We start from the raw sequence: 16,703 nt of genomic DNA on the forward strand, positions 1-16,703 counted from the left end.
AACCTCGTCAAGGTGAACTAGATGCAGGATCTTGAAGCTCAATGCCACACCAAGATTGCTCAATAACTTCTTCTTCTTCTTGAATAATTTCTAAAATGGCCACAAATACACTCTTTAAGCTCAAGAACACTCTCTCAAGGAAACTCTGGGGTAAAAGGGCGAAATGAGGCTATGGAGGCTGATTAGGATTTGGTCTAAGAGGCTTAAGGATGTTTAAATAGGTGTCAAGTCTGAGAATTTGGGTTTTGCTCTTCTATCGCGTATGCCCGCTAACCTCTAGGTACGCCCCGCGTACTTGCCACCCTCCGCAATCATTCATCCTTAGTACACTAAGCGTACTCCTAGAGTACGCCCCGCGTACTAAGGGACCATTATGCTATATTTTTCATTTCAAGGGTTCCAATGGTAATTACCTGATTTGGGAGTGTTACAGTCAATGTATTAAAATTTTATGTGCTAATAGATTCTGTAGAAGTCACATTTAAAAATATATAAAATATATGTGTCTAAATGATAACATAGACCATAGTGAAAACAAGTTATTTGGGTCGTGAAGTGAATAATGACCATAATGACAACATATGTTGTCATTTGGGTCGTGAAATGAATAATGACCATTATGACAACATATATGTATGTCTTAATGGTGGAAATTGTCATTCTTAAAAAATTCATTTAGGTTATAGGATAAACATATTTTAAAAAAAACATATGTGTATCTGTATAAAAAAATTTGGCCATGCTCTTTTTAAATCGTTCTATTTAAACTCTCACAAAACAATCCTTTTTGTAAGGAAATAATAGAAAATGACCCATTGAATAACTATTAGGGTGACCAATGGATGAACAATAATCACTATTAAAAAACACTTATGTGTCTCGAAAGACTTTATAACCAAAGTTATGGACAAAATGCGTGATTATAACATTATTTCGTTACCCATTAGCTACACTTTTATTATACGACCATACATTTCCAGTTTCTACAACCACTAAACTTCAATGTGGCCGTATGATATCTGAATTGACGGGATCTTTGGTCACACTTGCAATGAAAGATAAATGTAAGGAGAATAAGGTATTATCATGATTTTTTTGGGGCATTTCTGTTGATTTTTGTACTAGTGTAAGTGCAAGTCGACCTCCCAGAGGTGAGCACCATTACTTAGAGGTGAGCACAATTACTTATAAGAGCATAAAAATATCTTTAGATTTCATTTTATTAGTAGAATCAAATCATTCGAGCTAAAATAATATAGTAACTTCACCTCTTGATATAGCGAGAAGCTAGGGATATAGATAAATCAAAAATATTTTTTTAATGACCTATACCGACAACATGTCGCCGACATAGGTTTTCGACATACCGTCAATATTCTGCCCATTCCCGTCGAGTCTATGCAGACGATGTGTCGTCGGCATAGCTTTTCTGGTCAAAGACGTATGGTTAAAGTTGGAAAACGTTGTACCGACGACATGTGGTCGGTATAGCTTAGCTTTTGCCAACGACATATGTTATCTGGATAGGTGTCGTTTGTAAACGTTGTTCTTCTTGTAGTGTATAGCGAGGAACTAGGGTTACAATATATTTGAATATTCAGTATTACGGGTATTACACAATTTAAACTAGTTAATGACGGAACCTTAAGCAGCTCTAATCTTCATCTAGTTAGAAGCAAAAAGTTTCTCGCTAGCAAGATCTTTATTGTTCCTTGTGGTGTTGTTGAATATAATGACTACAGCAACCAAATAACCCAAACAAGGGCAATAAGAACAACCATTACACCCGCTTGAACTCATGAGCAATAACCAAGATAGCATCAGCTTTAAAAAGTTGTTGCATGAAATCAACAGCCTTTACGATGTTGATCCACCACCAGTTGAGAAACGGTCTCACCTTGACGTCGCAGAACACTCGATAAATATATGTTCCTCTGTTTTGGGCTTGCTAATACAAAAAGGGTATAAGGTGCATATAATATTAAGACCGATCCGCTCAAGATTGAAGCATGCATGTAGGGAGTCAACCAAGTCTAGTTCTCCATGCTAGAATATTTACTTTAGCACGTGCAACTCTATTCCAAATAGTGTGAATCAGGTTTTGATCTAACAAAGATTCATTAACTATCCTCGTAAGATAAGTGAAGTAACTGAATATATTCCATCATCCTCACCAACTCACGACCAGTTACCTATTTTGATAGATGAAGACATTGTTTAGGTCCACATTGTGGTCTAATATATTTCAATGAAGATAACTAATGGTGCCCCACGTCCCTCCTCTGTTAACTACATATATGTCTCGACCAATGCCTCAATCACATCTAAACCTCTCGAACCAATAGTGACTGAAAATTGTTTCACACTCAGATAGTGAGGGATTTCTTAGTTACTTATTTGTGCGGTGTGAATAGACTAACAAGGCTAGGAGTTATTTTCTACTTAATACTTTTTTAGTTCTTAAACGTCATGGATTGTATAATAAGATAGTAATCTAAAAGCCAACAAAGAAACAATTATATTACAAACCGAATGTAATGATACACCATGTCAAAGGTTTTTAAGAATGATTTAACACCTTAAACCATTCTTTGATAGTGGAAACCAAATATAATAGTCATCAAAAGGAATTGACTCAAACACACACACATTATAAATGAGAACCCTAATCGTTCAATCGGTCTTGTAAAGAAAATAACAATGCAAGAAAGAGTAGTACATACGTGGGGAACTAGAAAATCTAGTTAGCTATTATATATTAGCCCTCGCTTTCCCTAGTATGGCGAAACTCCCACATTGCCCGCACTAAGAAAAGCATCTTTCAGTCGAAGATCATCTCCTTCCTACACCTCCACAAATCAAAAAACATATATAATTTTTTCAAAATTCTATAAAAAGTAACAATGCATCAGACATGGAATGTATTATTAATGCAACATGAATCTTTGTTGGTGGCAAAGTTAGATAACCTAGGCCAAAGAACGTTAAAACAATATTTCATCAACTCGTTGCAAAACATAAATAAATACATAAAAATAACGTAAGAGTATTATAAGAGGATATAGAATAAACACAATAAATATAAGAGGATATAGAATAAACCCAATTAATATACTGTCAATTGTTGATACACTTCTCTATTTTGATCATCATCTACATGTTTATTAATATAAGTATCATCGTCATTTTTCGTTTGATTGCAAAATCCAAATAATTTGGTAAACCATATATATTAAATTTTGTTCTTTGAAACGAGAAATAAAAATGACACATTAAATTTGATAAGAAAATCGAATACAACAACCAATGTTTTCATTCACTAACAATTACTTTTCTAAATTGACTTTCAAATATCAAAAAATATTACCAATATACTAATTATTTTCTATTAATTTACAATCGATATTTTGGAAACATAACTTAAAAATAAATAAATAAAAACACTGTTGAATTAACATAATTTAACGTAAAACACATTGATAAATCATGCATACTAGAATTGAAATAATAAACGAGCTAGTAGGTATATGATGCCAATTGCCTTAGATTATATAATGCTGACAATTACCAAAATATGTTTGTCATTCAGTCATAAAATGCAATGTAATAATATTAGTCTTTTTCTTATTCAATAATTTCTCACAAATTTTATATCTTAAATTTCCCGATTGGGATTTTCATATTACCCTTTCATATAATATTTTATTTGTTCACCTCTATTTTTTTTATAATAGGCTAATTTTAAATGTCTTTTAACAAATCTAATTTTATATACAATTTTTACCGAAGTTTAAATTTTCATTATGAATTTTGTTTAAAATATTCTTACGAACATTGTTTTTATGGTTCTAAAAACTTAGTTTTTTTAATATTACTTTATTTTTCAATTTTTTCATCTTGTTTTATAACTTGTATTTTTTCTTCCTTATTTTCCATAACAAAAATCATTTTTGTTTGCTACTTTGAGCATTATATCTTCTACAACATATACTTGTTTATTTTGATCCATTATTTCAAACGAATGGTCAAGTATATGCCAATAATGGCCACTTCAAAATTTCAAGGTAAATGTACTCAAACAAACATGAAAGACGGTAGTGATACGATACACTAGCGTATATTCACAAATATAAATTATTCAATATGAGCTATTAAAATACGAGGGGATTCGCAATCACAATGAATGTAGGATGTAATTTAAAATGAAAGAGTGTAGGAACGGAAAATTTGGATGGCTTGTATGGCTATTTAGCAACAGATTCTTAATGACATACTTCTAATGTTGACCGGGAAGGATACAACTAGAGATGCATGTAAAACGTTTAAGATGATTCATATGAGACCCGGTCGAGTAAATGAGACTAGAATTAAACTTTGAGTAGCGACATTGAGGTGATTCGAATGACAATGAAGCGATAAATGATTTTTCCACGAGATTGAATTCCATTTTCATTGGTGTTGGATCTCTAAGATCATGGAAATTATGGCCCTGCAGTACTTTCTTTCAGTCGTCCCGTTAAGATTAAAAAAATCTTGAAATTTATCAAGCAATTTGGAGGCTTGAAAATATGATGGTAGATGAGGTTGTGGGTCTTCTTACAACCCATGATGAAATGCTTTGAGGTTTCATAAAAAAATAAGTAGGACCTTCTCTATTAACAGATCTTGAGTGGGAATCTCGATCGAAAGAATGACGGGGTAAGCTCTTCAAACACATCATAGGGAAGAGATGGACATGTAAGTAGAGGTTGGGGACGAGTCCAAGGTTCTAAGCATGGCCAAAGAGGTGATTGTAGATCAATTAAAAATTCGAATGATTTGCAACCTTCCTCAAAAGAATAAAAGTAAAATAAAATTTTTTAATCGTAAAAAATTTGGTCATTATGTGTTGGACTTATTGAATAAGAACCAAGGTAAGGAGGCAAAATCACTTAAGCCAATGAAGAAGTACCTATTTTAATGATGGAATCTCACCATGATTTGAGATAGTCTTCTTGCAGTGGGAGATAGTCGATTTGAATATAAGGTATGGTATCTACACAACGGTGCTAGTAACCATACGACTAGAGAGGACTCAAAGTTCCATTACTTAGATGCAAACGTTATAAGCCATGTGAGATTTGACAATGGTACAACATTCACTATTTTGGGGAAAGGGCATTTTTTATTCTAAAAAATATTACCAACAACTCGTTAATGAAGTATATTATATTTCAAGTTTTAAATTAAAAAAAATATATTATTTGTCTTGGACAAATGACGTAGAAGGGAGGTTGGTCATAATGTAGGTTTCATATTTGACATATTATTAGGGAAACAAAAACTTTACTTTTGAGAGTTAAAAGGTCAATAACTGGTTAGACAAAACCCCTCTGAGGCCTAGTGGACCGAGAAATCTTTTACCAACAAAAGACAAACGACTTGGATATAACATTCTAGACATAGCTATATTAACTTTCCTTCCTTAAAGAAGTTGTCTAAATGAATATGACAACCGGTGTCTCAAGGACTAAACACCCAAACCAAGTGTGTGAAGGGTGTGCTCTTGGCCTCTTGCCAAACAAACTCAAATTCCTTGTCCAAATAAAATGGTTTACTAGATAAAAAAAACTCTATAAGTTTTTCATGCAATATTTATATGGTCTGATTACACCAAGCTTTGTTGGAGGAAGCATGTAATTTCTCCTCTGGGTATACGATTTTAGTCGGTGGATGTGGTTTTATATATTATATGAGAAGTTTGAAACCTTAGGTTCTATTAAACTATTAAAGTTAATAAATTGAAAAGGTTCAGGTTATATTTTAATGAAACATCCAAATGATAGAGGGGGAGAGTTCACCTCAAAAATAATTCTCATTGGTTTTTGAAGAAAATTGTGTAAAAGAGGATCTTACAACAACATATTCGCCACAACAAAATGGAGTTGTTGATAGGTGAAATCGAACTGTTATAGACACATCAACAAGTCTTTTTAAAGGAAGAGATGTATCAGTGGAGTTCTGGAGAGAATCTACTAGACATATATTTTTTTTATTCTCAACTGGCTACGAACAAATGCACTTCTCGACATCACAATGTATGAAGCTTATTTAGGCAAAAACCAAACCTGAAACGTCTAAAAGTAATATGTTGTATTCTTTTCGTTAATAATGCATGTAATCAAATAAAGAAGCTTGATGCTTTAATAATAAAGATGGTGTATTTGGTTTTGGCATATGGAACTAAAGATAAGTTTTATTTGATCTGCAAGATCAGAAGTTATAAGTTAGTTACAAGATTGATTTTGCTGAAAAAGAAAGTTGGAATTCATACAAAAACAAGGAAGAAAAGATGAAGACTCATTAAAATATTACTATAACCGAATAACTGTCCAAATATATCCCAAAAAACACAACAAACAACCCCCAAGATCTACCCAGAACAACCGGACAACCCAATAAATGATGCTGTCAAAACCGAACGACCCTATGTCAATTCTATCCAGCCCCGTTTTCATTACCCTCAACCTACAAGGAAATCCCTACATCATATGTTGGGCTTAAGGAGTTCGATATATAATCAATATGTATATCAAAGCCAAAAGTATGATACTTAAGCCAAAGAATTAATAATGATTGCATCAGATTAGCTCTTGAATAGTAAAAAAAGGCATAAACCTCTAAAGCATGGAAGGAGGCCATGCAAACGAATTTAGATTTAATCACGAAAAACACAAAAGGTTCAAACTTACAGATTTTCCAATCGTTAATTAAGCAATCAACTTAAATTGATTTTTAAAGTAAGGAAACAAAAATTATGAATAGTAGTAATGCATAAAGTTCAAATCTTTGCAAAAGGATTTTCATATAAGCAAGGAATCGAATGTGATGATGTTTTTGAGCAAGTAACACTACCTAACACAGTGACATTCATTCTTACTTTAACGAGTTAGTGTAGGTTATCCACCATATTAATGTCAAGTCGACTTTTCTCTATCGAGATCTCAAGCAGGAGGTCTACGTTACCCAACCATAAGGATATGTTTATAAAGTACATCGCCATAAGGTATTACAACTCTTTCTACGACAAGATCCTTGAGCTTGGAACAATTACTTGGATAAAATCTTAAAAGGGATTAGTTTTTTGAAAAATATACAAGACTCGACCGATATACAAAAGGAACCCAAATAGCATGTTGTTGGTGTCTATGTTGACAACTTAATAAGTATCGGGTTGAACACCAAAGACGTCGAACTCAAGAAACAAATGATTTTTCTTAAAATGATTGACATGGGTTCACATTCTTACTACCCTAGAACAAAAGTGTTGCAAAATATTTATGAAATTTATTTACGAAAACAACATAGGAAAAGAAGATTTTGGTGAACTTTGTGGTATTTAACTCACACTCGACCAGACTTAAGAACATGGTGAAAAAGTTAACCTAACTTAATATAGGAGAGAGTGCTAGGTTGTTTGAGGTATTTAACTCACCCGACTAAACTTGTCATTTACGGTTGGAACTTCAAGTCATTTCATGGAAAAACCAATTGTGTTGCATTTCCAAATAGTAAATCATATCTTATAGTATGTAAAATGAACTATTAAGTATGGACTCAATAGGTGACTTGACTTTTTTTTCCAAAGAAAAGCGGTTATGTAATGCCCCGTTTATTAAATAAATAAATAAACAAATTAATGAATGAATAGTACCACTAAAATCAATAATTATATAGCAAGGTGTTGGTTTCGTGGAGTTAAATGTCATAATTTAGAAGTTGGTGGTTAAAAGTGTAAGTTCTGGATTGGTTTTGTAAATATTTTATGAAGGCAGGGACTACTTGGTAAATTATTGGGACTTAATTTGAAGATATTTTGGAGACTTGGGGGCTGAATGGTAACATATGGACTTCATTTGAAAACAATTTGTAGAGGAGGGGCTATTTGGTAACTGTTGGACCTAATATGAGAAGAATTATGGGAGTCGAGGTTTAAAGGGTAAATATTGGAGTGAAATCGAAATGATTTTAGAAGGGAGGGACCATTGTTGTCATTATGGGAATAAGTTTGATAGGGCACTGGGTATTTAACTGTTCCATAGCCTCCTCAAAGCTTAACCCTAATATTCTATGCAACCGCCACCCTCACTTCACCCATCACTGGCGCCGCTACCCCCTTTTCCCGTCAAGTCGCAAACCAACTCGGTTGGGGTCCCAAACCACCGGAGCCAACCATCTCGTGTCCACCCTAACGCCGGGAAGATCAACTTATGTGTGTTGCTGCCACCGCTGTGCCCAATCATTGAAGGCGAAGCCGCCGCTAAGACCGGTGGATTTCCTTGTTGTTGTTCGTTGTGGCCTAGGCCGACTGCCCTAGTACCTTTCCAACTCGTAGATGATGTCGCTATCCCCATTTCTTGCGGCTGTTTCCCTTCCGGCGAGATTAAGTGCCCACCGGGAGTATCCGCTGCCACTACATCTCTTCTCTTCTTTCGTTTCTGCCTCCACCATCTTCTGCCGTTGCTAGTCGTTGTTGCTGCCCGTTCTCATGTTGCTACGTTCCAGCCATGACCGCCGCCGTCAACCGCCGTTGTTGTTGCTTGTGTTGCTGCTGAAGTCGCCAACCACCACTAGGTGGGTGGCTGGGTCCATTTCGCAAGCCAAAAAGCGTGTGTGTGTGTGTTCTGTTTGGTCAGAAAACCAAGACAGCCACCACCACCACCGTGAGGTGGTTGCTGCCACCATGTATCACCGTCGGCCACCTTACGGGTGGTTTTGTGTGTGCTTATCTTAGTGTGTGTGTGTGTGTGTTATTTAGGATTCTGCATTGTAAATTGTAATCTGTGTCAGAATAACAAAAAAGAAACTCATAACCACCACCATGAGGTGGTGGCTGCCGCCTCCTGCCGCCACCAGCCGCCGCGTTGGGTGGTGGTGTGCTTTTGCTTGTGTTTGGATTGCTTTTGGGAGGCTTGGACATATTTAGACTAGAACCATGGCTGCCGTTGTGAGCCGCAGTTGACCACCACTACCCGAGGTGGTAAAGAGTGGTGCCCGACTTGTTTAACCCTAATGGGCCCAATGAAACCCTAATTGACCTAAAAGCATAACTATTTGACTAATGGGCTAGTATTTGGGTTGGAAACCCTAATTAGGGTTTGGAAAATCCTAATGTCATGAAACCCTAAATTTGGGGATTAATCGGGACCCGCACTGGAATTAATTAATAAACTTAAAATATTAATTAATACTCATTTGCAAATTAACCTAAGACAATATTGGACTTAATGGATTAAGTCCTTAATGGATTAAGTAGGAACACTTAACCCTAATCATCATTTCATGTGAAAACCCTAATTTCACTTGGGCCTTGAGTTGGGCCTTTCTTTTGGGCTTTGGTGATTGGGTTATTGATGGGCCGTCCAAGAACAAGTAAATGGACTAAAATATTTGGATGGGCTTTAGGGTAAGGCCCATGTGAGGGTTTGGGCCCAATTTGGAAAATTGGGCCGTAGATGGGCCATAACTGGGCCTTGACGATTAGGAGAGGTTGGACCAATTGAAATGCTAAATGTTTGCACTGGACTAAAAGGTTGGGCCTTAGGGTAAGACCATGTAAAGGTTGGGCAGAATTTGGAAAATTAGGCTATATGTTGGGCTTTGGCCCATTACTTGACTATTGGGCCTTTGGGGTGTGAGTTGGACCTTGGGCTTGCAACCCAATTATTAATTAGGTATTGTTTGATGTTGACAGTTCGGGAATCTGTCATCCAGCAGCTGGAGTTTTATCCGCGGGACTTCAGCAGTGTGAGGTGAGTTCTCCTCACAATATCAACAGGGTCTAAGGCAACAATGCCGGCCCTTATCAGATTTGTATCCAGGTTTATTGCATGATATGCTTATTGATTTACATCCTGGTAGTTAGGATGGTGATGTGCTTAGTGACCTGGTAGGTCGGTATCCTGGTTTATAGGATGGTTGCTATGTTAGAGATCTGTTATATCGGTATCCTGGTTATTGGATGGTTGTTATGTTATTGATCGGTTAGATGGTATCCTGATTATAGGATGGTTGCCATGTTAGAGATCTGTTAGATCTGTATGACAATCTGTACTTGCATGCTAGCTTATGATATTTATGTGCACATGTTTGTTGGTTTGGGGGATTGGGTTGAGGCAGGTCCTGCTTTATGCTGTAGACCAAGATACACAAGGCAGACCAGATAGACTGCAGACTCGGTTAGGGCATACTAGTCAGGCCGAAGGCCCGACGAGCGGTCCGGATAGGCTGAAGGCCCTGAGAGGCGGTCTAGACGTGCCGAAGGCGCGGAGAGCGGTCCAGATAGACTGATGACATGTGAGGCGGTCCAGTCAGACTGATGGCTCATTATGCATGCTGTGTTTGATTATATTATATAATTATGTTTGTATGACGTTGGTATTTCGGGGGTAACTCACTAAGCCTTCGAGCTTACATTTATCGATTATTGTTTCAGGTTCTTCTGATGATCGCGGGAAGGCGAAAGCGTGATCGTGCACCTCCTTATATTTTCATGATTTGATTATGGGGATACTCTGATGTTTAAACTATTTTGAAAAGAAATTGTAATAACTTAATGGTTTTAAATATTCTAAAAAGTTTTAAATTGTCTTGAATTTTATCGGTGTTACAGGTTACATGTAAATTTCAAAAGCAAAAGACAATTTCTTTATCCACATGTGAAGCCAAGTTTATGGTAGACACGAAGGTTGCATGTCAATTCATTTGACTTATGAATCTTGTGAAGGAGTGTACGAGACATCATATCATGCCTATCACTTTGTAAGTCGATAACAAGTCGAAATTTGACTTCATGAAAAATCGCATGTTTAATGGTCGAAGCTAACACATTGTCATTCATTTTTACGAGGCAATGTTGATCGTTATTATATTATTGTAGAATATGTAATTCGAAAGATCAACGAGTGTACATCATTACAAAGGCTTGTGATTTTTATACATTAGGAAAGATGAATAATCCTTCTCTTTCTCCTTCCTATACCACTTTTTGGCCGACTTTTGTTTCTCTCTCCAAAATGGATGAGTCGTCCATCCTTCCTCTCTCCATTTGTCTCTTCATAAAGAATGAGTCATCCATCTCTCCCCTTCTCCTTAATTTCCATACCTCTTTCACGATGAGGATATGAGGGTATGGGTTAAGAGACGGCTTTTCTTTTTTGTCCACTTTTACGTTAAATAAGGAGATGATCCACTTCCTCATATTATTTTCTTATGTAAGGTGGTTTATTACCTTTAGTACTTTTGTAATAAAATATTAGAAATACTTAGGCTATTTAAGTAGAGTTATTACTTTGTATCCACTTGATATTGTAACCTTTGCTTTTCAATATTAGATTAAAATTAAGCTTTGGCTTCATTATTGTTTCGTCTACTTATCATAACAAAAATTAGTTTTAATTACTAATTACTAATTTGAGCATTAAATGTTGTGCAACTTACACTTGTTTATATCTTGATCCTTTATTTCCTACAACTTTCACATATAATTTGGTTACGGTTTCCAATGAACCAAAACTCAGTTCACCAAATTCATATGATAGCTACATATCATAAACTTGAATTTTGACGTTTTCCATAAATCCATGAAAAGTAAGAAACGCAATGTCCCTTCTCGCAAATTAACATAGTTGACATTTCAATCTTGATAAAACACAATTTTCATATGCAAGCTTATTACTATTGATTATATACTTTAACCGACCTTTATTTAGAAAAAAAAATAGAGTAAATGAGTGTACCTGTTGGCAGGCAGTTGATTTCTTTAGAGGCTGATCATCAGGCATAAGACCAAAGTGGATGTGAGGAAAATGTGCCCACTAAAACAATAAATTAGAACAATTAAATGACAAATCGCAAACCTAAAAACACATGCTATCAAAATTGATTAAAGTTGTTTACTTTTACACACATTAATTATATACATATGCTCTAAAACATTAATGCAATCATTAAATAGAAATATAATAACGAGAGACATATGTTCTTGGATCTTACATTCTTTGCAGCTGCACTGAAGGCTTCCCTGTGGCTTATATCTGGGTTACCTGCTTTGATACGTTGGATCTCCTCCCTGCAATATTTATTTTTAGTTTTCCAAGAGAATTAGTATGTAATTTTGTTTTTTTATTTGTCAAATAGAAATCTTTTCTGTTAAAATAATCATCAAGGTAGGATTTAGAGACCATATATTTTCCATATTTGGGAATGTTATAAAAGCTAAGTTGTTTATATTTCTATTAATTTGAAGGGAAACTTTATTAGAATGCTAAATTCTATTGATCATGTATAACAATCTAAAAACCACTCTACTTTAGTCGTTCAAGGACGGATGAGTCACAAATATTATTTAATTAAAAGAATTATGATTATTTTAATTAAAATGGTTTCCGTTTACTAGAAATATGCATACCTAGAAAAATATAAACAAATTTTGTTGAGATTATTTCACGTAGATACAAAGTCATTGTGTTTTTAAGAATTTTCGACCTAAATTACTTTTAAAAACTATTTTATCACTCAACAAAATTAATCGACATATATACATACTTGATGAATCTGTTGTAAGCAGAAGGAACTCTCTGGCGCTTCTCTGGAGCTGCAAATACATGAAGACAAATATAACGACAAAATAAACAGACACAATATTAAAATCATTTGGTTTCAGACTGTTTTGTGTTGTCTCTCTCCTATCATAACTTCATCATTATCTCTCTATATATCAAGAAACTGTGACCATCTTAAATTCCGGGGGAGAGATAATTTCTAATTCCATCCACATGTAAACACAAAAGCAAGAAAGTATAGGTCTATAAAAGCTGCAAAACATTTATTTATCATGCATTTAAATTTGAATATTTAACCCAATATTTCCAATTTTTTCCCCATGGAATGGGCTCTTTGTCAAAGACGTAAATAGTTAATTTATGAAGAAAGTATTTAAGATAATAAATCAGACTTTCTGTGTAATTACGGTTGTAAATGAAGATTAAGTGTGATCTTTGAAGTATTCTGTAACAAAAAATAACTTTCTTGTTCCACTTCTATATAGGTCAATTGGAGAATTTTCTTTAACGAACAATACAACTTTTTTCTACAAAATTTGAAGACTGGCTTACAAATAAACAGCCACGTACTAAAAGATACAGAGAGATAAGATTTATAAAAAAATATTAGGGTTTCATTGTTGTTTTTGGACCTTGTTGAGTTATAATGTTATCTATCCGTATAGTTTCAGAAAAAAGTTGCCTTTTTGGTGGTAAGAGATGGACATATTGAGAAATAAAGAAAAGAAGAGTGAAGGCCACGAAATAAAAGCTAAAGAAAGAGAGTTCTCCCACATACCAAATCCAATAAATGCTCAAGACACCATTTAGATGTAAGCTTTTGAAAGTACAATCAATGGACTATTTTAATAACTTTCTTGATTTACTGAGAAACTAACGGATTTCTGCATTTTATGCTTAAAACAAAAGAAAACAAAAGAATCTTTAACCTTCTTTTATATTACATCTAGATTCAAAAAGCAATGGGTTGATAAAGAAGAAGAAAATGACAAAAGAAATCTTACGCCTATTCACTACAGGAGGCTTGAGTAGCTCATCAACTCGAACTGGACCTATAGACTCTGAAATTGACTGATTCATCAATAGGTTAGAAGGGGTGTTCCTCATCTCCTCCTGTAAAAAATTTATTGAGTTAAACGAAGTAAATATACATTTTAAAATACCAGGTCGATATGAGATGCAAAACATGTGAAATTTTCTAGAAACCCTAATTTCTGTAGTATATATAAATTGAGTCTTTCCCGAAATAACATTATGAAGCCCTAATGGCAGACACCTTAACAGTATCAGCATCTAGACATGCCGTGATGTATGTATATATCAAGACCAACAAATTTTTATGTATCTATATATATAGAGAGAGAGAAAGATAGAGAGAGAGAATTAGGTCATCTGCTACAGGCTCAAGAAGGAATTGAAAAACACAATGGGGACTACATGTGTATTCTTTATAAAATATTTTCACTAGCTAGTTTATATCACTGTTTGAGGAGAGTAATGATCAGCTAATTAGGTACACGTTTATTTATTTATTTATTTATTTTTTTGTAATCTTTCAGGACGTATATACACTTTCGCGATCTGTACTGTTTATAAGTAGTTAGCAAATTAATTAGGTTGTACCATAATGTTTTGATGAGAGAAGAAGTTATGGCCAAAATGGAGCTGATTCGCAGAGGCAGCAGCTGGAAGAAGATGGGCACGCATGTTAACAGACAAAAGATTGGTGCAGTGCCCACATCGAACAGTAACAGTTGTGAACAAACTGCTGCAAGGAACACTCACCTACAACAGCAGCAACATACAGACCATAATTTGATTAAGTTTTGTAACAAAATTCAAACTACCTTTAAAGATCATGAAAATTTAAAATAAGAGATGGATGGAGAATCATGCATATGATGATTATGTATACCGCAAGAACGGTTTCACAAAAATTGCACTGGACATAGCAGAGCTGCTCGGGGGTTGGTGAGAGGTGGTGGTGGTGGTGGTCCGGTAGGAACGATGCCGAAGATGACATGTTTGTTTACTCTTTCTTCTTTCTTTCTCTCTCCTCTTGTTTTGATTGTTTCTCAGAGTTTGAGGTGATTGATTGATATGATGGACTGAACAATGTATATGGATAGATTATGTTTGGGGATCTGGCCTTGAATTTGTGTGTGCGACTTCAAGGACAAGTGCGAAGGAAGTTACAATGGAGAATGTAAAAGACAAGAGATATAAAAAGAGAGACCCACTACATCATATATCACTCGTGTTAATCAAACCCCAAGGTTCTCTCTTTCATTTCATTTCTTTCTAATGTTACTTTAATAATGGCCCATCAATGTTCACTAACCCCATTTTTTTTTATCGTCAAAAATATTATATGTACATTTTTTTTTCTAACTCTTTTATATTTAGGAGAGCTATATTAGATAACATATATATTGGAGCTATAGAAAAACGTACCAAAGAAATTACCCACAAAAACTAAGTTAATTGTTAGTCTATATGTTTGGAAGCCAATATATTTAGTTGCTAGTGTAGTACTAATTCTATAATCTCGGTACGATAATGGTATAAAATTTCAAATACCATCAATGTATAGTAGCAACCAACTTTTATTTATATATATATATATATATATATATATATATATATATATATATATAGATGATGGTTCATTTGGGATTACAAAAAAATTAGAGATCTTGAGATTCAACCTCAACCAAATATTGCTCATTTACCGCTCTAACGTTCCACTGTACCGTCGGCAACGGGGTATACCTAATCATAAACGATTATATGACAGAGAAGTCTAATCATATATGATTATACATGTTTATACGTATATGCCTAATCATAAATGATTATACATATATGTTTGTTCACAGATTTAGTAATCATATATTATTATGACAGTTGATGGAAGAAAATGTGGTGGTGACAGAGGTAGCGGTGATATAATTGGCGGAGGTGAGAGTGGTGGGTTTGGCAGGTGGCAGAGGTGGTGGTAGTGGTGGTGGCGGTGACAGTTGTGGTGGTGGGGATGGTGGCGGAGGAAAAAGGAACGGACGTCGCTATATAATCATTTATGATTATAACTGACCCGCCACGTCGGTACGCCGAAGGGTTAAAGCGACAAATGTGAAATATGTGGCTAAGGTTCAATCTCAAGATCACTATTTTATTTTGAATCTCAACGGAACCTATATATATATATATATATATATATATATATATATATATATATATATATATATATATATATATATATATATATATATATATATATATATATATTGTGACAACCGTCAAATTCTAGTCAAAGTCAAACCGGTCGAATTTAATTAGTGCCTGTATGTTAGAAGTTATTCTATGAATAAAATATGTGCATTTGTATGTCAAAAATTCAAGTGTCTCGAAAAATCTATGTGTTAACAGTGTAAAAACCCTAAAAAGGGAGTTAAACGCATCAAAACACGACTAAGGACCCTTTCAGGGACTTAAAACAATCATAAACGAAACATAACGGGGTTCACAAACCTTGCATTACGAGATTATACGATAATAATGGCTAAGATTAAATCTCTCCCAAATCTCTCAAAGTATGTGAAATCTCTCCCAAATCTCTCTAAGTATGTGAAATTTCTCCAAGTATAGGAAATCTCTCCCAAATCTCTCTAAGTATGTGAAATCTCTCCAAGTATGTGAAATCTCTCCCAAATCTCTCCAAGTATGCCAAATCTCTCCCAAATCTCTCTAAGTATGTGAAATCTCTCCAAGTTTGTGAAATCTCTCCCAAATCTCTCCAAGTATGTGAAATCTCTCCCAAATCTCTCTCAAAACCTCTTTTGATCTTTTTGTAATCATTTGGAGCATCCCGACACTTGACTTGGTGAAAAACCATGCGAAACGGGAAGATACCTTGGAAAATAGCCTTTTAGGGCCGAAGTCCCTCTATAGGGACCAAACCCTACTTGAACCGGAGTCCCCTTGTGTAGCCGCAACCATCTAGCTGCAACCAGCTAGCCGCAGCCAGCGAGCCGCAGCCTCCGAACCGCAGCCAGAGAACCGCAGCCAGCGAGCCGCAGCCTCCGAACCGCAGTCCGTTTC

At 35.0% G+C, this 16,703-nt stretch overlaps 1 protein-coding gene across 2 annotated transcripts; it reads right to left on the minus strand.

Moving 5' to 3' along the window:
• Window positions 1–2,495: 2,495 nt before the first annotated feature.
• On the minus strand, window positions 2,496–14,883 carry LOC145167747 (axial regulator YABBY 1-like). Of its 2 annotated transcripts, none has more exons than XM_079086985.1 (7): window positions 14,518–14,883; window positions 14,226–14,387; window positions 13,607–13,715; window positions 12,586–12,634; window positions 12,034–12,109; window positions 11,778–11,855; window positions 2,496–2,849 (listed from the first exon to the last, which is right to left on the minus strand). In XM_079086985.1, exons 1-7 carry the CDS (start codon window positions 14,623–14,625, stop codon window positions 2,844–2,846), a joined length of 588 nt encoding a protein of 195 aa, XP_078943111.1. In that variant the 5' UTR covers window positions 14,626–14,883; the 3' UTR covers window positions 2,496–2,843. The 2 variants fall into 2 exon arrangements, with proteins under 2 accessions (XP_078943111.1, XP_078943110.1); XM_079086984.1 differs by having other exon boundaries at window positions 2,496–2,843; window positions 14,518–14,882.
• Window positions 14,884–16,703: the final 1,820 nt, after the last annotated feature.

The sequence above is a fragment of the Lactuca virosa genome, chromosome 3 (assembly GCF_052849685.1).
Source record: "Lactuca virosa cultivar CGN04683 chromosome 3, Lactuca_virosa_CGN04683_v6, whole genome shotgun sequence".
Lineage (NCBI taxonomy): Eukaryota > Viridiplantae > Streptophyta > Magnoliopsida > Asterales > Asteraceae > Lactuca > Lactuca virosa.

Excerpts from the sequence above, each read along its gene's own strand:
- LOC145167747 (XM_079086984.1), bottom strand. The coding sequence starts at position 14,625 with ATGTCATCTTCGGCATCGTTCCTACCGGACCACCACCACCACCACCTC. Across the intron at positions 13,716-14,225 it reads TCTCTCATCAAAACATTATG|GAGGAGATGAGGAACACCCC; the intron begins GTACAACCTAAT and ends AATTTTTTACAG. Across the intron at positions 12,635-13,606 it reads GCCTCCTGTAGTGAATAGGC|CTCCAGAGAAGCGCCAGAGA; the intron begins GTAAGATTTCTT and ends ATGTATTTGCAG.